The sequence below is a fragment of the Eretmochelys imbricata genome, chromosome 7 (genome assembly GCF_965152235.1).
Source record: "Eretmochelys imbricata isolate rEreImb1 chromosome 7, rEreImb1.hap1, whole genome shotgun sequence".
NCBI classification, from domain to species: Eukaryota; Metazoa; Chordata; order Testudines; family Cheloniidae; genus Eretmochelys; species Eretmochelys imbricata.
This window is the reverse complement of record NC_135578.1, coordinates 18,275,099-18,302,364: the sequence shown is the minus strand read 5'-3', so window position 1 is coordinate 18,302,364 and position 27,266 is coordinate 18,275,099. Positions and strand designations below refer to the sequence as shown.

At 42.5% G+C, this 27,266-nt stretch overlaps 1 protein-coding gene across 5 annotated transcripts in view; it reads left to right on the top strand.

Moving 5' to 3' along the window:
* Positions 1–3,427: 3,427 nt before the first annotated feature.
* Positions 3,428–27,266, top strand: part of RAD18 (RAD18 E3 ubiquitin protein ligase) — a 130,231-nt gene continuing 106,392 nt past the window's right edge. For all 5 annotated transcript variants that reach the window (XR_013346690.1, XM_077822455.1, XM_077822454.1 and 2 more), the window contains exons 1-4: positions 3,428–3,544; positions 4,545–4,626; positions 9,914–9,975; positions 11,728–11,798. Coding sequence is in view for 4 of the 5 variants with exons in the window: in XM_077822455.1 (XP_077678581.1) it covers positions 3,497–3,544; positions 4,545–4,626; positions 9,914–9,975; positions 11,728–11,798 (263 nt within the window). In the remaining variant the exon portion in view is untranslated. The remainder of the gene's footprint in view (positions 3,545–4,544; positions 4,627–9,913; positions 9,976–11,727; positions 11,799–27,266) is intronic.

Here is a 27,266-nt window from a genome sequence, read left to right as displayed (position 1 = left end):
AAGACACAGCAAAGGCAAGAATTCCCACTCCCTCCTTTCTCAGTCGTGGACAATGAAAGTATCCCCCTGTCACTCAAAGCTATAATCTGGATGTTAACTTTGACCTGGCCCTCTCTCTAGAGCCTCACATCCAGGACATATCTAAATATTTCTACTTCTTCCTAAGTGACACCTATAAGATCTGGCCTTTTGTCTGACAATTAAACTCCTATCCAGGTCATCGTCCTCTTACGCCTTGACAATTGCAACTTCTTCCTCCTCTCCAACCTTGACAAATCCCACCTTACTCCATTTCCATCCATCCTGAATGCTGCTGCAAGATTCTCTACCATCTCTTTATGATGTGTTTGCACAGTATCTACCCCAATGGGGTTTGATCCATGATTGGGGCCTCAAAGCATCTCCTTATTCCAGATAATAAATAATAAAAAGGAGGAGCTAAAGATAATTGCATTGGATGGTGTAAAAGTGTGGCACCATACCATCAGCGGGTGTCAGAATCCATAGGAAGATGCTAATTGAGCCATGCTGACTCACTGTTGAGAAGTGCAGCTTGTTGCCTCCACCCTGGTGAGGAGTGGGGAGGGGAGAGTAGCCTTCTGATCAGGAGGAGTTAGAATCTGGGGGCTGAGAAGTTCTCAGGAAGGAACAGTAGCTTAGTCCAGGAGAAGTGCTGTGGCTGGAATTTATATTGTATTACTTGGAATTACCTTGGGCTAGACCTGTAAAGGGGACTTAGGCTTAACATTGCAACACCTAAGTTCAGGTCCCCTTCTACCCAGTGGAATTCTCAGGCCCAAGTTAGGTGCCCAGGCTCCGTTCACAATGCACAGGTAGAATTAGGCGCCTAAGAAAGAGATTCACAGAAGCCAGCCAGCTAGCAAGCTGAGCAGGTTGCTGCCTAAGCTAGACAGTAGAAAATTCCAAGGAGAAGGCCCTGGCCTATACCCTGATCCTCAAGGGGAATTAAGCATCCAACTCCAGGCTCTAATGCTCACTATTATTTTTTTGTTTCTTCATCTTCCTTTTCCTCTTAAAGACTTTTCTCTTCCTCCAGATTAATTACTTTCCTTTCTTGCCCTTTCCTCAGTGGCTTGTTATCAGGATCAAATTGGCATGACAACTTGCAGATGTTTTTTTGGGTTTTTTTTGGCTTGTAGTGTTTACAGGTCTCTTGTGAAATTGATAGGGATCAATGAAATCCTCATCACTTTAGTATCTGAGCTCCCAGTTTGTTTTTCATCTCCTTTCTATGAAGCATCGGGGACGGCCATGGCTGGAGATGGGACATTGGACAGGGAGGACTAGGCCTCTGAGGCGACACCGAGCATTCTCTCTCTCTCTAGTACTTGGCTGGTTGGTTCTTGCTCATGTGTTCAGGGTCTAACTGATTGCCATATATGGGGTGGAGAAGGAATTTTCCCCCAGGTCAGACTGGCCTTCCTCTGCAGCGTGTGAGTGTGGATCATTTAGCTGCCATTGCTGTTGCCTTGGGCACTGGTGTACCATGGTCTCTCCTGTTCTCTGGCTGTGGCACATATAGTCTAGTCTCCTATAATACTTCGTATAATTTCAGTTTAATGTGTGGGTGCTGGGTGGGGGTGGTAGCAAGGTCAGACTAGATGATCTGGCGGTCCCTTCTAGCCTTAAATTCTGTGGCTCTAAAAGTCATCAGTGATCTCCAGCTGCTTCTCCTCCGGCAAAATTATGGACAAACTAATGGTCTTGTAGCATGTTCTGAAGACTATGCTGTTGCTCGTGCTTACCATAGTAGTGCTAGTCTTGCAATATTTGGCATTTTTCTTGAAGCCTCTGCTGCCGTACTCATCAGATTATGTGTAGATCTCCACTTTTTTTTTTTTTAAAAGCAAGTTTCTGGCCCTTGTGTTTGTGAAGAAAAGATTGAAAACGTGAACCTTAGAGGCAAATAAAAAGCTGCCCAAACTTATTTTTTAAAATAAAATCTTGTGATATTTGTCATCAGATGTTTGGCTGCGTGTGTGTTCTCCTTGTGTGCTGTCCCAGCTCTGCGCAGATAGCTGGCACAGCAGATCTTGAGCGAGCTGCCCAATGATCACAAAATCCGTTAAGGTTCGAAGGCGTTTGGTCAGGTATATTGTCAGCAAAGCACGGTCCTAGCTCCCCGGATCTGTGTCTACAGTTACACAAGCACATGTATGCCCGTGACAGTCAGGGGCGGGACTTTCCACTGCCCTCTCGGCTGGACAAGGACGCTTCCTCTGAGATACATCTTTACACACCAATACAAACAAGTTACGTATCGCCCTCTGACGTATCAGGGTGCCACCCACTGCCTTGTACCTGAAGGTTCAATCAAAACATCTCTACTCATCATGCTGTCATCCTGACCTTATCCTTAAGATGGGTCAGCGTGTTCTTGTTATCATGGGGGAATGTGTTTATCGGGGTGTTCTGGTACCACCCTTCTGCAATATGCTTGTGCCTTGCACCTCTTAGGGGTATGTGTTTTTGCAATATCAGCCCTGTGCTCCGTGCCAAATTCTGTGAGCAGGGCCTGCCTCTTGCTCACAACCTGACTTTGCTTTATATCAGCAAAGTTTCGACCACTTTAATTCAGGCCTCTGCTACAAGGGCTTATGTGTCAGGTGCTCTTCCTACTACCACAGTTATGCCAGGCTCAGGCTTTGGATGGGGATGGTGGTGTCTGGCGGGATTTCCGAGCGCTTGGGACGACTATAGTGGAGCGTGGTGATGGATTCACGGGAGGGCCAGCGGTGGGATCCCAGCAGACGTCCCTGTGGATGCAAGGGGAGGGTCCCGTTGCCCCTGCTGACCCCTGTGGTTTAAACTGGCTGTGCCTCTGTGACAGGGAGGTATCCCCCTTCTCCCTCAATCGCCGGCCCCACCCTGGTCGGGCCCCGCCACAGCCCTGCCAGGAAGAAAAGGAGTACTTGTGGCACCTTAGAGACTAACGAATTTATTTGAGCATGAGCTTTCGTGAGCTACAGCTCACTTCATCAGATGCATACCGTGGAAACTGCAGCAGACTCTATATATACACAGAGAATATGAAACAATACCTCCTCCCACCCCACTGTCCTGCTGGTAATAGCTTATCTAAAAGCCATTTCCAGCACAAATCCAGGTTTTCTCACCCTCCACCCCCCCACACAAATTCACTCTCCTGCTGGTGATAGCCCATCCAAAGTGACAACTCTTTACACAATGTGCATGATAATGAAGTTAGGCCATTTCCTGCACAAATCCAGGTTCTCTCACTCCCTCACCCCCCTCCAAAAACCCACCCCCATACACACACAAACTCACTCTCCTGCGGGGAGCAGAGCGCAGCCGCAGCACGAACTACATCTCCCAGCAACCTCCGGGGCGGGGGGCCGGAAGTCTGCTCGCGCGCGCGCGCGGGCGCACCGGTTGCTGTGCCGGGAGCCGAGCGCGGGTGATTTGGGGCCGGCTGCGGGCGGGTCGGGAGCGGGCACTGCCTGTGGCGGGCACCATGGCGCTGGCCGAGCCGCGCTGGCCGGAGAACCTCTCCCTGCTGAAAGTAAGTGGGAGGGAGGCTCCTCGGGGCTTCAGTCCCGGCGCTGCGCTGGGGGAGCTCGCTGGAGCCGCGGATCCTAGCTGTGTGGGCTGGGACCGAGCCCCTGCACTCCCCCCTCCTCTTCCCCCCCCCGACAACGGGGGGTAGAGGGACAGTGAGAGCGGGGGGAGGCCTGGGGCCTGCCCAGTGAGAGCTGGGGGGCGGGGCCTGGGGGAAAGGCACTCAGGGGGGCGCCCGTTGATGCTTATTGGGGGTGGTAATAGACTTATGGTCCAAAGAGCCTTATAAGTCAGAGTGGAGTCCTTAAAATCCTGAAGGAAGAGAGTGGTTCTCCAGAGCTGGCCAAGCGTCAGGGCTGGCATTTTGATTCATGGGGGGCTCCCAAGAGTGACGTTGGGGATATCTGAAGTATCAGAGGATTGTAGCTGGCCTTAGAGTGGAATTTACCGTGCCCACCCCCCAAAAACTTTTAGGTGGCAGAGCAGGCCCTTTGCTTTCAACAAGACCCATGTCCCTATTTTTCCGAGGGAGGGAGCTGGATGGGAGGAGTTTGTCAGGAGGAATATCCGATAATATTGAATTACTAGTAAAGCTCCCATTTGGGAAGGGTCTTCTGCAAGAACTGCCTTTCCCTTCCCCCTTTTCACTCTTGAGCTCTAGCAGGAGTGCCAAAGATTAAATATACACACTGGAACTGATTTTGGAAGCTGTTCTATGTTCAGTTTGTTTATTGAATTTGTGTTCAGCAAGCCGAATAGCTATGTGACCATTTGCATTTGTGTTTACATTTAGTGTAACAGCTCTTGATGTAAAGCAACTGTTAAATGCATCCCCAAGAGATGTGAGGGATTTTTGCTTTTCATCTATGGGGTTTAGGAAACTGCTGGACAAGAATTTCTGAGATTGAAAGCGTGTAGATATTTCTTATATCATACATATAGTCAGACGAAGAGCTCTTGAAGGGTGTCTTCAAATGACATTAACTTTATTTTTCCCGTTTCAGGCAGTGGATGATTTGTTGCGTTGTGGGATATGCTTTGATTACTTCGATATTGCAATGATCATACCACAGTGTTCACATACCTGTAAGTACAGGAGTATTTTTATGGGTCTGTGTATATATCCCTTACTAGTGTCTGACTCTCATTCCATCCTGTCATCTCTTCTATTAGATCTTAGGGTATGTCTATACAGCAGTGTAAGCCCAGGCTTGAGCCTAACCCCCTCTTGCATCCACATACAAATTGTGTTAACCTAGGGCTTGAACCTACAGTCTCAGGACCCTGCAGGGCTGGAGGGTCCAGGCCCGTGTTAAGCTGACACCTACATAATGGCATAGAGAGTACACTTATAAAGTTTTTGGCTGATAGCAAGCTTTGAAGGGGTTGCAAGAGCTTTGGAGGATAGGATTAAAATTCAAAATGATCTGGACAAGCTGGAGAAATGGTCTGACGAAAATAAGATGAAATTCAATAAGGACAAATGCAAAGTTCTCCACTTAGGAAGGAACTATCAATTGGACACATACAAAATGGGAAATGACTGCCTAGGAAGGAGTATTGTGGAAAGGGATTTGGGGGTCATAGTGGATCGCAAGCTAAATATGAGTCAACAGAGTAATACTGTTGCAAAAAAAGCAAACATCGTTTTGGGATGTATTAGCAGGAGGGTTGTAAGCAGACACAAGTAGTAATTCTTCCGCTCTACTTCGTGCTGATTAGGCCTCAACTGTGTATTGTGTCCAGTTCTGGGCACCACATTTTAGGAAAGATGTGTACAAATTGGAGAAAGTCCAGAGATGAGCAACAAAAATGATAACAGTCTGGAAAAAAAGAATTGCATTAGTTTAGTCTGGAGAGGAGAAACTGTGGGGTGATATAACAGTTTTCAAGTACTTAATAGGTTGTTAAAAGGAGGACGGAGGTAAATTGTTTGAGTCAGCAGTGTGCCCTTGTTGCCAAGAAGGCCAATGGCATTTTGGGATGTATAAGTAGGGGTATAGCGAGCAGATCGAGGGACGTGATCGTTCCCCTCTATTCGACATTGGTGAGGCCTCATCTGGAGTACTGTGTCCAGTTTTGGGCCCCACACTACAAGAAGGATGTGGATAAATTGGAGAGAGTCCAGCGAAGGGCAACAAAAATGATTAGGGGTCTAGAACACATGACTTATGAGGAGAGGCTGAGGGAGCTGGGATTGTTTAGCCTGCAGAAGAGAAGAATGAGGGGGGATTTGATAGCTGCTTTCAACTACCTGAAAGGGGGTTCCAAAGAGGATGGCTCTAGACTGTTCTCAATGGTAGCAGATGACAGAACGAGGAGTAATGGTCTCAAGTTACAGTGGGGGAGGTTTAGATTGGATATTAGGAAAAACTTTTTCACTAAGAGGGTGGTGAAACACTGGAATGCGTTACCTAGGGAGGTGGTAGAATCTCCTTCCTTAGAAGTTTTTAAGGTCAGGCTTGACAAAGCCCTGGCTGGGATGATTTAACTGGGAATTGGTCCTGCTTTGAGCAGGGGGTTGGACTAGATGACCTTCAGGGGTCCCTTCCAACCCTGATATTCTATGATTCTATGTTGTCTTTAACCTTTGATGGTAGGACAAGAAGCAATGGGCTTAAATTGCAGCAAGGGCGGTTTAGGTTGGACATTAGGAAAAACTTCCTAACTGTCAGGGTGGTTAAGCACGGGAATAAAATGCCTATAGAGGTTGTAGAATCTCTGTCATTGGAGATTTTTAAGGGTCAGTTAGACAAACACCTGTCAGGAATGGTCTAGAAGATAATACGTAGTCCTGCTTTGAGTGTAGGGGGCTGGACTAGAAGACCTCTTGAAGTCCCTTCCAGTCCTATGATTCTAGGATCTGAGCCTTGTCACTTTCCTGTTTGCATGTGGCTCCGGTTTGACTTGGGTCCCAGAAGTCTTCTGGATGTATCCCAGAGTTCATTGGGGCAACTTCCTTAGTTTTCTCTATGCGGACAGTCTGTGATGCAGTCTATTGGACTGTATTGCAAATGGAAGCAGCTCAGATAAGCTTTAACTTGTTGTTTCCTGAACACTGGTCTGCAAGCACACTTTATCAGAGAGCCTGCAGGGTTTTTAGGGGAGACTGATCAGAAGAAGCTTTTCGCAGAGGGAGCTGGTCAGCCAGATTTTAGTGCACGCTGCCCAGGTGCCCCTGCACACGCAGCCTCAGGGAGGGCAGGAGAGGCCAGAGAGCAGAGTGTGGACCAAGTGGCTGCCCTGCAGGAAGAGGGAGCATCAGAGCTCTTGGCTCAGCTAGGCTGGGGGAAGGGATGACCCCACAACACCGTGGCCATACCTCCTTCTTGCAGGGCAGCTGCTTGGTCCCCGCTCTACTCTCTGATCCACTCCTGCCCTCCCTGGGGCTGTGTGGGCAGGGGCATCTGGGCAGCGCACACTGTCAGGGCGGCAAGTGGTAGAACGCTGTAAATCTGCTTTATATTCATCGCTGCAGATATCCGTGGACCATGTTTGTGGATCTGATGCGGATAAAGATTTTCTATCTGCGCAGGGCTCTAGCGAGGGGAGCCAGCCCCAAAACCACCTCGTAGCCTCCTGTGGCAGTGACTCTGGCTACTCCTCAGAGCTTGCCCAGAGCAGAGAGCAAAGCTGACAGGTGGGAGGTGGCTCCCAGCTGCCAGGATGTTGGGGGTTATCTCTCCCCTGGCTGTACTGATCCAGGACCTCTGCAACTCTGCCTCCATTCAGGGCAGCCTCTTTGTCCCACTCTGCCCTTTGTCCCTTGCTTCTGGGGCTCCCCTGCCCTTCCTGGGACTGCGTGTGCAGAGATGCCTGGGCAGCATGCACTGTGAGGGCAGTGAATGGGAGCCAGTCCCAAAACTTCACCACATGCTCCCGGGGACCCCTTATCCCTGCCTCCAGCAGTATAGCAGGGATAACGGATTCCCAGGGTGTGTGAACTGGAGTACGTTGCACCCCAAGACCTGGGGATGCACTTCACTGCTTCACAGCTTGCAGCAGCCACGCTGTGTGTGGTGTGTGGTTTTTCTTCTGAAACCTACACTTTGTCAACCTTCAAAACAAACAGACAACAATAAATAAATAACCAAACAAACAAAAACACCTTCATTGAACATCCTATTTTAAAAATTAAGAATCACAAAGTTTCATTTTAATAGTTTCTCAGCCCTGGACAGGGATGTCCTAATTATCCTCAGAACAGGTGCACATGGGGATTTTTCTGCCAGTGTGACTCAGCCTAGAGGTGGAGAGCCCCATTCTCAAACTAGATGGTAGTTCAGTATAAAGCCTTCTCAAACTACCTACCAAAGGAGCTCATTGTGCAGTTTGTGTTACTGAAGGGACTCACGTGCCCATAAGGAGCACCATCAGAGTTAGGAAACAGGGTGGGCAGTAGAGCTTTCTCACTTTGCAACACGTTCGTAGGGCTAGAGCATCAATGCTGGTTTGCGGGGGAGAAGAGGCACTAGGCACTCTGGGACAGAGTTATTTTGACTCAGGTCTGTGCACTGCAGTGTGGACGCCAGAGTTATAGGTTCGAGCACGGGTCAGAAAATCCTTAACCTAGGGTTAAAATGCAGTATAAACATGCAAGCCCAGCGTTCTCTGACACAGTTTAGCTGACTTGAGTCCCACTAACCCTGGGCTTACATTTCTGGTTAGACATGCCCTTAGGGTTTGTGTGCATATAGGTGAACCTTTTTACTTCTTTTGCTTTTTACGACAAGCTTATGCCTACTGTCCTGTGACTAACATTCTAGGTTAGTAAAGGTCATATAAAAGACTTAGACTCAGCGATTACAATGAGCAGTTACAGAACTTGATTCTGTAGCCATGCTCTGTACAGGAGTTCTGTTCACTTGAATTAACAGGAGTTCTACATGTGGAGTGACTGCAGAATCAGGCCCTACGTGAGTGAACCCCTGTGTGGTACATCAACAGATGGAGGCTAAAGTTATGCAGATTCCTTTCCTGCCACCCCTCTTTGGCCTTATAGGATTTATTGCCTAGAGCTAAATTTTCCATGCATCTCTCCACTCTGTCCCAGGGCATACAGGAACAACAGCAGCATAACTTAGGTTGACTTACAGCTTTAGTGTAGACTAGCCCTTAGGAAGGTATATTGCAGAAGCAGTTTGACGTAGGTGTGCTTGTGACTGCTGGAGACAGAGAGGTACAGGAAATTTAATTGGAATGATAAGAAAATGCATGCTAAAATTATCTTTAATAATTGTTTGTTATTGCTTGATGTGTTCTTCCAGCTGTTATTAGACAGCTGAATACCCAAAGCAATCTGTGAATAACTTGGGATGCAGAGCGTGATGCTTCTGACAGACTTTTCCTTAAAAATAAAGTTGTTCCAAGAGGAAGTGCAATTATAATATTATTGGAAAGTTTAATCAACTCTACTTAGGTGTAATGAAAGCCATATCCATGAGTTAAAACTAGGACAGAACATTTACTTGAAGTAGACTAGTAGGGAATAAAAACCTATCAGCAGAGAACTTAATCAAATCTATTAATTTACAGAACAGTAACACTCATATGCTTATGGAGCTTTACATTCTCAAAGCACTTAAAAACACCCCTGTGAGGGAGGTCTTATCTCCATTTTACTGAATGGAGAAATTGAGGCAGAGAAGTGAAGTGCCTTGCCCATATCCACTCACTGAGTCATTGTCAGAACTGGGATTGGAATTTAGGAATTCCTAGGCCCTTCTTACTCCGTTAGTCTGGAGAAGCCCTTCTGGAAGGCTCAATTGTGCAAGATGCTGAGCATCCTCAACTCCCACTAAAGTAAACTTTCAACTTTGGTTGAGGGCACTAAGCACATTGCAGGATCAAGCGCTTACCCCCTTTAATCATTTCTTAGCAGGAGGATAAAAATAATGGCTAATTGAAGGCTCTCTTAAGTTAATGGGAGTTACTGAATTGACTTCAGCGAGCTTTGGACAAGGTCCTAAAAGATAGGAGCATGCAACCTGTGTTAAATCTTCCCCGTGATTTTACTCCATATACTGGATTGGAGTTGAATTTTGTGGTTCTAGGAAGTGTAGTTATTTCAAACTTGAAGGTTAGCTCAGTAAACCTTGCTATTTTAACAATAGTAGTTGATGTTACTTTGGGGTATATTTGCTAAATATTTTTTTTTTTAAATGGACACACAGACTGAGATCAAATGCTGAAATATGTTGGTAAACGTTCCATTAAAATAGAATAGTATTCTTTATTGAATGTTTCTCTTTTTACGTATGACTATAATTACTTTAGTTCACATTTTGCTAGGTTTTTTAAAAAAAAAATAATATAGTTACTCATCTTAGCTTAGTACACTCTGATTATATGGTATGTAACTTGTTTTTTTCAGATTGTTCCCTTTGTATACGAAAATTTCTGTCTTACAAAACTCAGTGTCCAACATGTTGTGTGGTAAGTGTTTTTGTTTTGTTTCGTTTTTTTTTATATATTGTTTTGGGCAAATCTTCAGTATTAAGACCTTTTCATCTTTGGGTCTAATCAAATATGTCATTTTAAGATATACAGAACTGCTTCTTATAGTGTTCACCTCTGCTGGTATTTTCAAACGTGAGGTCCTCAAGTTGAGCACCTAAAATCCATATCTAGGCAGCTACCATAAATAAGTGTCATGATTTTTTTCAGAGGTGCTGAATATTAATTGAAGTCATTTAAATCTTTGGCACCTAAATAAGTGGTCTAATACAGATTTAGGCACTCGTAGGCACCTGAATGCCCCGAAGGGACAATTAATTTTCATCAATCTTTGATCATTCCATGGTGCACGTTACTGGTCTTTTAAAGAGACGCTGTCAGGTTGAATTTGATCCAGAATTTAGGATTAGTAAAAATAAGCTTTTATAGAAACTATAGCCAATAGAAATGGCTTTTGATTGATTCTTCCCTCCCCCCCTCCCATATTTTAAATTGAGGAGTACATGTTATTTGGGGGTGGCTGGTGATGGAATGTTTAGATACAAAAATCACTTCTGAGTATACTCAATGAGAGCATTTTCTAACATTTACAGTTCTGATTAAGTAAGTCCTGTCGATGCTGCTGCTCCACTTTGCATAGTGGAGATTAAGTGTACTCCTATGTGTCTATTGTGTAGAATACGTAGTTTAATATATTTGCTACTCATATTGTAAAATGTGTTCCATACAACACATCAGATATGTAGTGCAGCTCTTCTGGGGTGGGAGATGGCAGTAGACTATACAGAAGAGGGGTGATTGATGTTGGCCATGGATAATGGAGTAAATCCCTTCTCTTCTGAAAAACGCTGTGAGGACCAGCAATACCCCTGCATTACAGGCAGGACTGACTTATTAAGATCTTATCTGAAAGACTTTCACTTAATAAAGTGCATGGAAGACCATTCATCTTTGGCTTTCAGCCAGTTGGGTTTTACTGGATGTTTTTAAATGGTAGGCTGCTTAAACACAACAAACAGTGTTTCAAAAGTACTGGCAAAATATAGGTGATTTTCCTTGCATATTCCTAAAGCATAAGTCTGTTCAAGGCCAGAATTCAGAAAGGTCTGTTTGTAATATATTATCAGTTTTTTGACGTTTAAAAAAGTGCAGACTTCTCGGTATATATTTCTGGACTGCACATTTTATATCCATCCTTCTACCTTCTTAAAAATTGATATGAGTAAGAGCAAAGGAAGCTCTGGAATGGTAACACAGGAGAAAAATTAAAATAGAGAGGAAGGTTCTTTTAAAAGAATATGTATGCAGAAAACTACCCAATAATCTGTATCTTTTATTCCACCATTATTCAGACTATGACATTGTCCTTTGTTTACTCCTTCTTGCTTAATGTTTGCATCTCATTCTTAGGAGCCTACTTTTGTCTTCCAAAATAATTGGAGCTAGGGTACAATAAAGCATTGTTGGAAACTAGTGTTAATGGGTTGGTCTTAAAACAAAGTATTGTTTTTTTATCTATGCTTCTGGATATTACCTAACATTTTCAAGACTCACTTATTTCACGGTCTTAGATGGTTTTCAGTAGAAGATATTTGTACTTAATTTTTATGGAACTTTTTTGACATAACAATTTTGAGGGGTAATGGTTTTATGGGTGGTGTCTGAAACACACATCTGAGAAGTAAATTATGTGTGCTTGAACACTGTCTGTTTACTTCTGTTCTTTTGTAGGCAGTCACGGAACCTGACCTGAAAAATAACCGGATATTAGATGAGCTGGTAAAAAACTTTAATTCTGCAAGGTACAACAGAATTTTACAAATATTATGCATGTTTCCATGGTTAGAAATATAGATATCACTTGACTCCTTTAGTTCAGATTGCACGCCATAGTGTGTGTGGTTTGAGTTAGAAACCCAGGCCCATGTGTCATAATGCAACCAAAGAGAATAAACTAGTGAAAATTTTCACATCCGTGTCTCATATAGTAGAGGAATTGATTAATGGGTGTATGTGGGCAGACTCATGTTTAATTTGTAACCTAAATGCCACAAGGATGGACTAATTTTAGGAAAAAAGGGCCTGATTGTAAAGTGCATTTTGCGTACTTAATTATAGATGAAGTCAATGGAATCTTATATGGGCAGAAGATGTCTCTAATGGTTTATTACAGGTTTTTATAAGGAACCCATCATTGTGATAGCTGTGCACATAATCTGGTTTTAAAAAAAAAAAAAAGTCGGGAGGAAGGGGTGTTTAGCTCTTCCATTTTTACAAATTATGTAGCTTCATTCTGTTCAGCCAAATAGACCAGCTTTGTCATTCTGACTTGAGGCAGATGACCATTTTGAGAACTTGTTCGCCGTTTATGAAGAAATACTGGAAAAAATCACACTCCTGGGCTGTGTGATAATCTTTGTGAAAGATACTAGGTGCTGGAATGTGTTTACATTGTAGTGCACCAATACAAATAAATTAATATAAATAGAGATACATTTACTTCTACCTTTTTGTACCTGTATTCTTTGCACTTCTATTGCCCGATCCAGTGTCTACTGAAGTCTATGGGAGCCTTTGCATGGATTTCAGTAGGCTTTGGACCTGGCCCTTCGTACTTCGTAGTGGTGCCCTCTATACAAGTAAGTAAGATAGTTGGTAGCAGTGTTACAGCTGCTTTATGGTGCTTCAAAGATGTTTGTAATTAATTTTATACTCAAGTTTACTCTGACCTGTGACCTCCCTCCTAGTCAGGTTTGCTTGAAGCCGATAGCAGTACTGTAATTACTGGAAGTCAGAACTGATAATTGTATCCTCCACATATTGCATTGGACAATAACAAATTGAGTGTTGGGTATGCCTGGAATTTCTGTTAAATAGTGAGACCTGCAAACAGACATACTCTGTGGCATGTACTATACTAGAAAAGCTCCTCTGTTTATGTAAATGAATGGTCTTTAGCTGAAAATGACTGGAAGAAAGTCATAACTGCAGTAGAAATACTAAACTAGATATGTTGTGTGCTAGAGTTACAGTATAAAGTTTGTTAGTGTGATTCTAAAATGATGATTATCTGTAAAATTGTAAACATGACACAAGCCTATGAAAATCTGAGAGAGAAGTCCATTTTCCTATTGGATGCTGTACTAGTCTTTATCTACTAAGGTAAGTTCAGTGGAATAAACAGAATATTATTTCAGATTCGTTTGGAAACGTTAATAAATGAGTTAATCCTTTTCAATTGCATTATAAATCATGAACCTCAGGCTTTTCCTAACAGCTAGTGATCTGCTAAATGAAAGAGGAGAAAGCCAAAGCCATAAATAACCGTGCAATACTGAGATTCCTTACAACCAGCCATTACCAAAGAAAATGTAATAGAGAACCTGGCAGTGAGGCAGAGCAGGTTCTGGAACATTTCCTGTAACTCACTAGTCCTGCTGCTGTTGCCAGCCAGCGTAGTCTGCCACCTTGGAAGGCCTTTAAGCTCCTGTTGCTACTGATTTCCCATAAGACCCTTCAGAGTCATAAACTCATGTTGGGAGCCAGCGTACAGGGACAAAGGGAAAAGCAGTGTCAGAGTGCACAAGGTACTTCCTCTGTGAAAGAGATGTTGCCAAATCCATTTTAGGGTTATAGTGACTATTGTTTTATTAAAAGGTGCTGATGAAAGTTGGACAACTTCTTTGCTAGTTGTGAGAATGAACTGTGTTAGCATTGATCTGCTTGTCTTCCAATTCCTAAATGTAATTTCTTTAGTGGGTGATTCATGCTTATTTGCCTGAATGGTTCCACTGAACTTCTGACCTCCCTGTACAGCGTAAACTGTTCTTTTAAATACATTACTAACTCATATATAGGAGGTGTTAAGCCTCTTGTTACTTTTTTTACCTCAACAAAACAGGTTAACTTTATTAATAGGCTAATATACATATGCCCATTTCCTTCTAAGATCAGGGCAATTGCCCTGGGGAAAGGGATTGAATACTGAGATTTGTACAGGGCAGTACTCTGATGGGTTTTCTCTGTAATAGTAATGCTTTTCTTAAATGTAAGGAGTTAATTTTGGACATGGAGATTTATATCATTGCTATGTTTCTTAAAGAAATGAGGACACAAAGGTGAACCACAGAATGGAGAAATGTTACAGTGATACAGATTCAAAAGGACACGTATTCCAATCTAGAAAATCCTAAAACCTGGAACTAGCTCAGAAAAGTCACTTTCATAGGTGAAAGGCAACTGTAAAAAAAAAATAAATAAAAATATTTTGGAGAAGACTTGAGTGATGTTGCTGATATTCTATGGAAGCAGTTGCGTTTCTGAACAGAAACAGAATCCTTCTGTAGCAGAGATGATATAATGGAAACTACGAGAGGGGTATTTATTAGATGCCTGAGACGATAATGGAAGGAAAGAAAGGTCTAACATGCCAAGAGAAGAAGGAGATGTACTGGGAAGACCTAGATTGCCACATCCTATGGCAGCAGCTGCTTTACTTACTTACTGGTCTTAATGAAGTTCCAGCTTGCATTAGTGATGCCTATGAAGGGCACACACAGACCTCACTGAATTTAAATTTTATTTCTTTCACTCATTCTTGTGGGAGAATTTGTGATCCAGAGATGAATTGGAAAGTCCACTCGTAGAGTTAGTGACATTATTCTGGTACGGTGAGGGTAGGAAAAGAGAAAATACACCTTTGCAACAGTATTGTATTACAAATACGCATAATTGAAAGAAGAGTATTTGAACAATACTTTTTAGCCATGGATTTAAAACAAAAACAAAACAAAAAAACCCCCAAAAACTTGTCTGGGTGAAAATTTTTATTTATTTTTAACTGAGCTCACGCTATAATTTTGTAAAAGAAAAAGGGAGTTAAATCATGTAATTTCAATCCGGCTTCAGATTTTTGATTTAAAAGGGCTCATAGAAAAGTACTAGTTTTGTGTGAGAAATTAAAAAAAAAAAAAAATCCCCAAATTTCCCATGAAAATTTTTCTTTTTTATGACCCACTGAAAACCTTTTTTTTTTTTTTTCCCTCCCCCCCCAAAATCAGAAAATATTTTTGGTTTCAAGGTTTTCATAGGAAACAAAATAGAAAATTTCAACAATAATGAACATTTTCAGCAAAGTTTTCTTTTTGGTTGAAAAAATGTTTTGACAAAAATATTTTGACAGTTCTGATGATTATTTACTCAGAAGATAATTCTCACTTAAACTTAAGGGGCAGAAGAAATGTAAAGTTGTCCAAGGAGCCTAAAATCTGAATTTTTCTAGTTAGTTAATAGGTTTGCAGGAATATTGTGCCTTCACTTGGATGTTGTTGTCTTCCTTATTTCCTGCTTTGCTCTTGGTTCGCCTTAGGGATTTATTTTGTGCCCTGAATAGTGGGAACAGTGAAAGAAGCACAAGTTGGTATAGAATTTACCACAGTGTCGGTGCATTTGGCTGTGTGAGATTTCTTGTGCTCACAAAAGGGAAATGGAGAGACTGGTAAAAGGAGTAAGATAGTGAGTGATTGTTTTTGTTCTTTGCTCCTCTTTTTAATTATGCTTCGTTATGGGAAGCAAACGTGGCTATAGGCCATTGTTTTTTTTTTTTTAAAGCTGACCCTCTGCTTGAAAGTCAATGAGGAGTTTGACTTCATAAATGATGGCAGGATATATTGTTCATTTTGTGTGTCTGTCTTGCGAAAGGTCCATGGATGCAATTAGGTTTAATTGAATTTTTTAAAAAAGATTTTAAATTAAACAATTCCAATATTTTAGCTTGCACTTTCTCTCTAGTGACAAATGGATTTTTTTTTAATTAGGATTTAACTTTTCAGGGAACAAGCAGTGCTGACTTGGATCCATTATTATATTGAATCTTAAACCTTAATTTCTTTTGACTGCTTTGATGAATCAATATAAATCTTACAGTTCACAGTGGTTTAATAGTCTTCCCCCTTGTGACTTGAAATTTCTCAACATAGAGCTGGATCAATAGACCTAAAACAATAGTGTCCTCCACTAACCTGGGAAGCATGTAAAACAGCCTTGAAAAAAATGTTTCACAGAGGGGAAAGGAGTACTTGTAGTGCATCAATACTATTCCTTACTGACCTTTGTGGTTACTGTGAATTCCCAAAATCACTTTCTAATATGAATATTTTTCTGTGATGACTGTCAGGTTGCAGGAAGTGTTTGAGGCATAGAATAGAATATGCGTCATAAAATATTTTAAATTGGAAATTGTTGAAATTGGAAAGGTGACCTCAAATGCATTGCATTAGTGCAATTACTGAATTTTGAGCCAATGTTATATTTGGAAGATTATGTAAGGGCTTGTCTACATGGTGCATTAGTCCATGCCAGAGAGATTCTAGTGTGAAACAGGATTATATTCGTGTGCACTAGAGAACTTTAAGGTGTGCCCGCAGGGTCTATGTAGGCCAATTAGTGTCATATTGGTGCACAGTAGAATTTCCACCCCTGTAGTGCAGATTAATGCACTGTGTAGACAAGCCCTCGGTAATACCTCTGTTTGCAAGTCTCTGCAGTGTAATTGCATCAGATTCATTAGAGGGAAAAGTGTATTGCTTTCCATTTTCCCAATTTTAATGAATAATTAGTGCTCTGTCTTCTTTCTATTGTGTGTGCACAGAAGGACAGCTATAGTTGACTATTCCTAAGCTCTTTTCTAAAACCCATTTTGAGACTCTTGTAATTTTCCAATTCACCTTTTTAAGCTAAAGTTTTCCAGCGTTATTTATTTATTTTATTTTTGAAAGTATGTGCAGAAATATTTAGCTGTTTACTGAGTACAAGAAGTGTGAGGGTGGGGAAATATGCCAGGCCCATTTTGTACTCACTCGTGTGGTGCTAAGACTTCCTGGGATATATCCCATGATTTGTAGAGCCTCAAGAAGTTGAACTGCTCTATGAACTCTTCCTAGTGAATTATGGGAGAACTTGTCTGCTTTTCTGGGCACACAGAGTAGAAGGGGGTATCGTAGAAAGGTATTGGAGGACTAGCAGCACTGAGGTGATTGCGTTTATACTACAGAGTGGCCATGTTAGCAGCTGACAAGTTGTGCTCACTCGAGTTCTAGCCTATGCCCCTGTGTGGGCCAGCCAATTCAAGCGAAAATTACCACAGTCATGAGTTAAGGGGTTTTGTGTGTGGATGGGGCTGAATTAAGGGTAACACTGGACTTATAACTCAAGTTAACATGGCAATGAAGACAAGCCCTTACTGTGCTTCGGCTGGACAGTGGCTAAAAGGAGAGTAGCCTTCCTTCATGGAAATACAACTGCTAGAAAGCAGAGGAACATCTGGTCTGAGATACACTGCAATAACTGCTGGTAATTGATTTTGGACACCTAATGAGTGTTTGGAGGCAATAGGGAAACAAAGAGGGGTGAGGGTGTTTCCCCAAACACCTCCATGTGTGGGTAGACTGCTGAAGGAGCCTAAGTGCTATGATCAGGCCATAAAAAAGCCTAGCTGGAGAGAGCTTTTTGTGTGAGATGATGATGATGGGCTGTAATGGCTTGGTGAAAGATGCAGTGTTCTTACTGTGCAGAACTGTGATTGTTTCTCTCACCCCCATGTTTAGTAAGCAGAAAGGATGGTTATTCACCCTTGATGTGTGGAAGGGATGTGCATATAGCTGTAAGGGGCTGGGGACTGATTGGCTCTGTCCTAATGTATAAAGAGCAGTGTCATTAAGCTGTGCACATGTTTAGTGCTAGCTATGGACAGGGCAGTTCATCAGAAAGGAAAGAAAATGGGAGCCTTGGAGGCCTTCTGAATGAGATATGAGAACCATATGGCAAATTTCAGAGTAGCAACCGTGTTAGTCTGTATCCGCAAAAAGAACAGGAGTACTTATACATATGGCAAAGCAATTGTGGCTCCTCAGGGCAGTGGTGTTCTTAAGCCAAAAATCTGTTTTTTAGCAGGGAGTCTTGCTTAATTATAATGTGGTGGTCTTGTGTATGATACTTGCCAAAAAAAGCTCTCAGCTGATGTTTGCAAGAACAGAAACCACCTCATTTGCTTCAAGATTACCAGTCTCCTCTATGTTACTCTCAGGCATGTAAGAGAATGAACACATCACTGGGATACACAGTTTACATTTACATATACATATTTTTGAGACTGGGCTTACAATTCTGTAAGTAATCTCTTAATCAGCTGTATGTGATCCTGAAATCACATGCAGGAGCTGGGAGACTGCTTGTGAGGTTACTGCAGTTGCAAAAACAAAAGTATCTGCAGTAGTTAGTCATTTATAGCCTGACATGGCAGTTCCTTTGCAGCCAAAGGTGACTCCAGTAGGAATATTGCCTGAATGTGGACTCTGCGCATCCAGGTCTTACGGCCCCATTTTGTAATACACAGAGCTGGTTTCTGTCCTGCAGTGACTTGTGCAAGACACTCTTTCCCTTTTCTTCTCCTCCCTCCTGTCCTCTCAGAAAACCTCTCTCAAGTGCCTGACTTTCAAAAGTGCCAAGCACCTGCAGCTTATATTGATTTCAGTTAGAGCCCAGGTGCTCAGCATTTTTAGGCCTTAAATAAATAAATATTTTGTGTGCCACAAAATGGCAATATTTCTCTTAAACAAGCCTTTATGAAAGAAAAATGCTAACGTTGCAAGCACATTTTGATCAATGCTGAGTAAAAGCATATGCTCCAAGGTCAAAGTGTGCATGGGCCTGGAAAGGAATAACCAAAATAATTTTAAACAGTCTTAGGCCCTGATCCTGCAAATTATGTTTGTGATTATCTTCAAGCCCATGTGTGTTTGCAGGATGGGGAACCTAATAAGGATGATGTGGACTCTGAATGTTTGTGAACTGCCCACTGTGTGTAGTGACTCCTGCCCCACCAGGTGGATGTAGAGGGCTCTGAATTGGTATAGTTCCACAGCACAGGTGTATGGGAAGGATTCTGAGGGCTTGTCTTCATTAGCACACTACATCTGGTGAAGACACGCTATGTCGATGGGAGAGTGCGCTCCTGTCAACATAATTACTCCATCTCATCGAGAGGCGGAAGCTATGTCAGCAGGAGAGCGTCTCCGCTGACATAGAGCGGTGTAGACACCACTTTAAGTCAGTGTAACTTACGTCACACAGGGGGGTGGTTTTTCACGCTTCTGAGAGGCATAAGTTACATTGACTTAAGCAATAGTGTAGACAAGCCCTAAGAAGCTGCTTTGGGTGGGGGGTCTTTTTGGGGACTGCATCCCATAGAACTGTGTTCCACATGATCTCCTTGCAACTGACTGGAGGAGAGGGAGTTTTGGGGGGAGGGGCAGGCTACATGCCAATTCACTGGACATTTTTTGGAGCAAGGGAGTGCCCCCCTTTGGGGGCAGTTGCAGCCCTGAGGCTATTGTTGTAGCTGAAAAACAGCCTTTCCCCAGCCTTCTTGGATTTCACCAGCTCACAGCCTGGTTATTTGGGCCATGCTCTAAGGACAACATTTACCACTCTTTGAATGGGGCATGAAAGTGAATTGTGGATCTTGGAGGGTAGAATGGACTGCTGTTGATGCTGCCCATATGTGTTAACAGTGCTGAGCTGCATCACTGGCAGTAAGAACAATGGTTTCCAAACTAATCAGAAATATAAACTTGGGCTGATGTGGTTAAAAAAAGCTCATCTGCCAGAGTTTGTCTTCACTACAACATCTAGCTCAAGTTAGTACTGTAAAGTTACTTCACTTGAGCTCATCTAGGTGTATATGCCAATTTACAGACAAAAGAGAAATTCACTGCCCTAAAGAATTTACAATCTAAATTAGACATAACACAGGAAGATGGCAATAAACAAAGAGTAGGAGGGATGCAGTTGTGAGGATTAAAACAATGAAAGGTTGTGAGATGTTGATTATTTACAGATCTTGTTGGCTCCTCTTTATACCTTTAAAACTAAAGAGCATACACATTCTCAAACTAAGGTTTCCCAGTTATGAGGCTGTAACCTTTCAGATAGGATAATATGCTGCTGTGTTAAAATTATAAAACATCTCATAGATAATTTAGATGAAGGTATAAGTCATTCTTAATCTATAGTTATATACACTTTGCATTATGTTTGCAGTTCCAAATGTGCAATCTTACTGCATCAAACCAGTACTTACCACTTGAATACATTTCTAGGTGAAATTTACAAATCTGGGTGTGACAGAAAGTGAGTTATATGGTAGCCTTGTCTCTGGCCTTTCTGCCTTCTGGATATTGAGGGACAAACGGAACTGCAGTATAATCCTAGTTGTCAAAACCACTTAGAGCAACAATTGTCAGAACCACAAGGGATAATTTGAAGTTGGGATAACTGGGATTCAATAGATGGGAAGAGAAGGTGGTGGCAGTTAATAATACAGCTTCAAGTAGTGTTGGTTCAGGTAAATGGGGCTATATTGTATTTACAACCAAACATACTAGTGACTTTTCATTAGATTTTGGCATTGTGTTGGGGATGTTTGGTTTATCACACACACAATATAGCCACTAGATGTCACCACACAGCTAAATGTAGCTGTGATATGTTGTCAAAAACCATTCGACTCAGAAAATCCCATTGTGTGACTTTTGTCTCCTTTCTCGAATTTAGTAATAGTATTTTGATTCTCCCACAAAATAAAAAGCAGACTGACATGATCCGTTTGTGTTTTGGTAGACGAGTTAAAATACAGTAGTCACAGTATGGATGTCTGAATTGTGAAGGTGTTAAAGTTCTTTCTATTGTGTGTAGTCCAAAGTTTGGTTACTGATGTCTTCAGAAAGTCTGTTTTCAGTCTTGATTATCTAACTCAACATGAGTGAGAATATACTTGATTGTTGTTCACAGTTCAGTTTGGGTAATTGATTTTGAGAGAGAGAATCTTGCAAGTTAATTTTGAAGGATACATTTTTTTTTTATCCCATATGATTTGTGGAGTGGTGTTAGTCAGTAGAGCAAAAGAGTTTGGACAAGCTTCTTTTTCTGTCTTCCTTAAGAAAATATGTGGTTCTCTTAGGCAGGTTTTATGGTTAACATAGAACGATTAACCCATTTTATTTATAGAGAAACTAGGTTTTTGTATTTTACTTTTTAGAAGCCCCGCCTCAGTCGTTATCCCTGGCATTGATGCCTACTTTATACCAGAACATATTTTTAGTATGAGAATTGGAGTTACAAAAACTGCATACAGGATAGTTGTCTGTACATTAGTATCTCTTTTATTTGTATTTATGTAGGATCATGGAGCTATTGTTCTAGCCACTGTACACTGAGATACAAGATGATTCCTTCCCAGAAGAGTTTATAATGTTACTAAGATGACACACTACAAGCTGTAGGCAGGTATAATGATCTTTCCCTGGAAAGATATTTTACTCTTTTCCTAATATTTATCAGTCTAAAGTTTGGTGAGTAGGTAAGCTGATCAGAAGAATGAATTTAATTCAGACATCTGTCAACCATGGACTGGTACCTCTCCAAGCTTAAAGAAATATAATTCTGTCCCAATTATTTTTTTAAATAGTAAACCACATTGTTTTATTGAGGGAATGTGACATCTGTAACATGAGCTGAATACATGAGACCATAAGCTGAAAAGATAAGAGAGATAGATTTAGCTCTGTCATGTAAGAAAACCGAGTTATGGGCCACTAGGTAATCTTTTAGCTATTTCACCAATAAGAACGTATTAGAAGTTTTTTATCATCAGCAATAACATGTGAGAGCTGATGTGTATCAAAGCCAAATGATTATCTTTTCTGATCTGTTTTATGTTATCTGAACTGCGCATAGTTCAGTTTGCTGCAGTGGAGGGAATGGTACCTGCTTGATTTCTGTATAAAAGAACAATTTGAAAAGACTGTTTGCTGACTGTGAATACCTGATTCTGAAGATATGTGCATTTTATGGGACAGTAAGACAAACACCTTGCCCTGACCACATTCTCTCTCTCCCTGTTCTGCTCATCCCCTCCCCCAAAATTATGCCATTGGCAAGACACACTGATGCAACCCTTGTTAGAAGTGAGTTGTGCCTAAATATTTATGAATAATAGGTGTTTAATTTTTTTGCATCTTTGATGTAGGATGCAGCAGTCCACCATGTGACAAATCTTCTAAAATTTCATCATATTAATCTTAATTTGAAGATTACTGTACAGTGATCTGCACTTGTGTCATAAATGTAAAGGGAAGGCTAACCACCTTGAAATCCCTCCTGGCCAGAGGCAAAACCCTTTCACCTGTAAAGGGTTAAGAAGCTAAGATAACCTCGCTGGCACCTGACCAAAATGACCAATGAGGAGACAAGATACTTTCAAAGCTGGAGGGTAGGGTGCGGGGGACAAAGGGTCCTCTCTGTCTGTGTGATGCTTTTGCCGGGACCAGAGCAGGAATGCAGGTCAGAACTCCTGTAAAGAGTTAGTAAGCAATCTAGTTAGATATGCGTTAGATTCTGTTTTGTTTAAATGGCTGATAAAATAAGTTGTGCTGAATGGAATGTATATTCCTGTTTTTGTATCTTTTTGTAAGTTAAGGTTTTGCCTAGAGGGATTCTCTCTGTTTTGAATCTGATTACCCTGTAAGGTATTTACCATCCTGATTTTACAGAGATGATTCTTTTACTTTTTCTTTAATTAAAATTCTTCTTTTAAGAACCGGATTGCTTTTTCATTGTTCTTAAGATCCAAGGGTTTGGGTCTGTGTTCACCTATGCAAATTGGTGAGGATTTTTATCAAGCCTTCCCCAGGAAAGGGGGGTAGAGCTTGGGGGGATTTTTGGTGGAAAGACGTTTCCAAGTGGGCTCTTTTCCTGTTCTTTGTTGGTAGCAGCTTTTAACCTAAGCTGGTAAGAATAAGCTTAGGGGGTCTTTCATGCAGGTCCCCACATCTGTACCCTAGAGTTCAGAGTGGGGAAGGAACCTTGACAACTTGTCTTGTCCTGTTCTCCCATATATGAATTATAATGTTCTTTTGTTGATGGTTAAGGCTTTAAACGGATATGCTGTCTCATAGTTTTCTGATCTTTTAGGATGAAATTAACCCCCCCATGTAAGCTTCTAACAGGGAGCATAAGTGAGTCATAAAGACACTCTGCATGAGATGAATTTCACTCTTTATGTTCTGAACCAGCTAGCTCTTATTTTTCCTGAATTTAGTCCTGTGACAGCTAGAGTTTTTTGTAATTGCAGGTCTGTCGTGGAATAACAACCCTTTCACCAATAGAAACTTACAGTCCACATCTGTTTGAGAGCAGATATCAAAGCATTTGTTGTTGCTGCCACTCTTAATTGCTCTTGACTCTCTCTTGTTTGTGCTGTAGAAGTTCCCTTTGCCATGCTACTATTATAAATGTCAATTTGCAAGTGTAAGGTTGATTTTTTGTAATGTAGAAAAATCAGGATAAGAGCTCTGGGTTCTCTGTGTGTGTCTTAAATAGCTGTTGCAATTATGCCAATGGTACATGGGCTAACAGGTTCAGTGTGAGTGGTAATTGTGGTCCTTCCATTAATTTAAGAGCCATTAACTAGTATTATTGCAGATTCACCTAGTGGCAGAAGTCTGGATTAAAAAAAAACCAACCAACCAACCAAAAGATCTTGTGCAGTTGCTGTGTCTGAATGCAACAAATCTGCACCTTAAACCACTAATAAAAATAGTCTCACTAGTTGGCCTAGTATAAGAATGTCTTGAATTGGACATTGTTACTTGTTCTTGCTTTAATGGGATCTTTCTGTTGAGTGGACAGTGATAATCTTTACCAAGGAGGAGTAATCCTCGGGTAATGCAGAGGATGAATACAGAGAAAAGACTACACTAGTACAAATGGTGTAATGCCAGTGTTTTTGAGAAGGTCCCTGACAGTTTCTTGAATTACTGATTCAGAATGCCAGTAGTCATAGGCTTATATCTGTAGCTTGAAAATACTAATCCTGACACAGGGAAGAAAGGTAAGCATCAGGATATGGATCCTGGACTTCAGGAAAGCAGACTTCGACTCCCTCAGGGAACAGATGGGTAGTATCCCCTGGGGGACTAACATGAAGGGAAAAGGAATCCAGGAGAGCTGGCTGTATTTCAAGGAATCCCTGTTGAGGTTACAGGGACAAACCATCCCGATGTGTCGAAAGAATAGTAAATACGGCAGGCGACCAGCTTGGCTTAACGGTGAAATCCTAGCGGATCTTAAACATAAAAAAGAAGCTTACAAGAAGTGGAAGGTTGGACATATGACCAGGGAAGAGTATAAAAATATTGCTCGGGCTTGTAGGAATGAAATCAGGAGGGCCAAATCGCACCTGGAGCTGCAGCTAGTGAGAGATGTCAAGAGTAACAAGAAGGGTTTCTTCAGGTGTGCTGGCAACAAGAAGAAAGCCAAGGAAAGTGTGGGCCCCTTAATGAATGAGGGAGGCAACCTAGTGACAGAGGATGTGGAAAAAGCTAATGTACTCAATGCTTTTTTTGCCTCTGTCTTCACGAACAAGGTCAGCTCCCAGACTGCTGCGCTGGGTATCACAACATGGGGAATAGATGGCCAGCCCTCTGTGGAGAAAGAGGTGGTTAGGGACTATTTAGAAAAGCTGGACGTGCACAAGTCCATGGGGCCGGACGAGTTGCATCCGAGAGTGCTAAAGGAATTGGCGGCTGTGATTGCAGAGCCATTGGCCATTATCTTTGAAAACTCGTGGCGAATGGGGGAAGTCCCGGATGACTGGAAAAAGGCTAATGTAGTGCCAATCTTTAAAAAAGGGAAGAAGGAGGATCCTGGGAACTACAGGCCAGTCAGCCTCACCTCAGTCCCCGCAAAAATCATGGAGCAGGTCCTCAAAGAATCAATCCTGAAGCACTTACATGAGAGGAAAGTGATCAGGAACAGTCAGCATGGATTCACCAAGGGAAGGTCATGCCTGACTAATCTAATCGCCTTCTATGATGAGATTACTGGTTCTGTGGATAAAGGGAAAGCAGTGGATGTATTGTTTCTTGACTTTAGCAAAGCTTTTGACACGGTCTCCCACAGTATTCTTGTCAGCAAGTTAAAGAAGTATGGGCTGGATGAATGCACTATAAGGTGGGTAGAAAGTTGGCTAAATTGTCGGGCTCAACGGGTAGTGATCAATGGCTCCATGTCTAGTTGGCAGCCGGTGTCAAGTGGAGTGCTCCAGGGGTCGGTCCTGGGGCTGGTTTTGTTCAATATCTTCATAAATGATCTGGAGGATGGTGTGGATTGCACTCTCAGCAAATTTGCGGATGATACTAAACTGGGAGGAGTGGTAGATACGCTGGAGGGCAGGGATAGGATACAGAGGGACCTAGACAAATTGGAGGATTGGGCCAAAAGAAATCTGATGAGGTTCAATAAGGATAAGTGCAGGGTCCTGCACTTAAGACGGAAGAACCCAGTGCACAGCTACAGACTAGGGACCGAATGGCTAGGCAGCAGTTCTGCAGAAAAGGACCTAGGGGTGACAGTGGACGAGAAGCTGGATATGAGTCAGCAGTGTGCCCTTGTTGCCAAGAAGGCCAATGGCATTTTGGGATGTATAAGTAGGGGCATAGCAAGCGGATCGAGGGACGTGATCGTCCCCCTCTATTCGACATTGGTGAGGTCTCATCTGGAGTACTGTGTCCAGTTTTGGGCCCCACACTACAAGAAGGATGTGGATAAATTGGAAAGAGTCCAGCGAAGGGCAACAAAAATGATTAGGGGTCTGGAACACATGACTTATGAGGAGAGGCTGAGGGAGCTGGGATTGTTTAGTCTGCAGAAGAGAAGAATGAGGGGGGATTTGATAGCTGCTTTCAACTACCTGAGAGGTGGTTCCAGAGAGGATGGTTCTAGACTATTCTCAGTGGTAGCAGATGACAGAACGAGGAGTAATGGTCTCAAGTTGCAGTGGGGGAGGTTTAGGTTGGATATGAGGAAAAACTTTTTCTCTAAGAGGGTGGTGAAACACTGGAATGCGTTACCTAGGGAGGTGGTAGAATCTCCTTCCTTAGAAGTTTTTAAGATCAGGCTTGACAAAGGCCTGGCTGGGATGATTTAATTGGGGATTGGTCCTGCTTTGAGCAGGGGGTTGGACTAGATGACCTCCTGAGGTCCCTTCTGACCCTGATTTTCTATGATTCTAATCCTGCAATTTCAAGTAAGGATTAAAAATATACCTTTTACTTCTGTTCCCTTCTGTTTAAAGGATTGGAACAATTGTATGCTGTTTACTTTGATATAATGTAACATATTGCCAGTCAGTTTGATACATTTAAAAATGTAACTTACTTGCTTTCCTCTTGTTGTTGCAAAAAACCCAAACCAAACCAAACAATCTTTTTCCTTCCAGACTTACCATTTTCTCTCTTTATTTTTATTAATAGATTATGGTGCATCTGTGTTATCTCTAGTGACATTCTTCTTCTTTTATCCTATACTTTCTTTCCTACCTTGTATTCTCTACCTATTCCATTATATTTTATTTCTCCTTTTCTATGCCACCCAGAAAATCTGTTGCATTCACACTTTTTTCTAACTTAGCCAGTCACCACATGCCTTGAGCTTGGGAATGTTGCCAATGCCTAAATCTTCTAGCCGTCTACAGTAGATGAAGAATGGAAACCCATTTTTCAGAGACAACATTCCATTGGGAAGCCAACAGTTCCTCTCCCCCACGCAGGTGTTGGAGAAGAGGAGGATTTTGGGATTCTTACCAGGATGTTGCTCCTGGACTCTGCAGTGGGTGGTAGGGGAGGGGTTGTTCCCTCTTATTTTTCCCATCTATGTGCAGAAGGAATTTTGTTATGAACACCAATATGGAGGTGATCTGTGGTGGGGGTCGGGCTGAAGGGTTCGAAATGTGTGTGTGTGGGGGGGGGACCTCAGGGCTGGGGCAGAGTGTTAGGGGCTGTGGGATGAGGGCTCTGGCTTGGGGTGCAGGCTGCCCTAGGGCTGCGGCGGGGAGAGAGGACTCCCCCCAGTTCTCTTTCCCCACAGCCCTGGGGCTGGGGCCAGGGGAGAGGTGCTTCGCCCTCCCGCAGCAGCCCTGCATGCCCCAATCTCCCTCATCACCACCCCCCACCTCACCCCACTGTCCCCAAATACCACCTCATCCCACTGTCCTCTTCCAGGCCCACCTGTGGCCACTTCTCTGAGTGCAGTGTGCACACCTGCGTGGCTCTGCTAATTAAGTGTGCTGCCCTTTGTGGCCTCCTGCGTGGCCACACAGATACACACCTTACAGGGAACGTAGGTGCGGAGCTTAATGTTTTGCATCAGTCTTC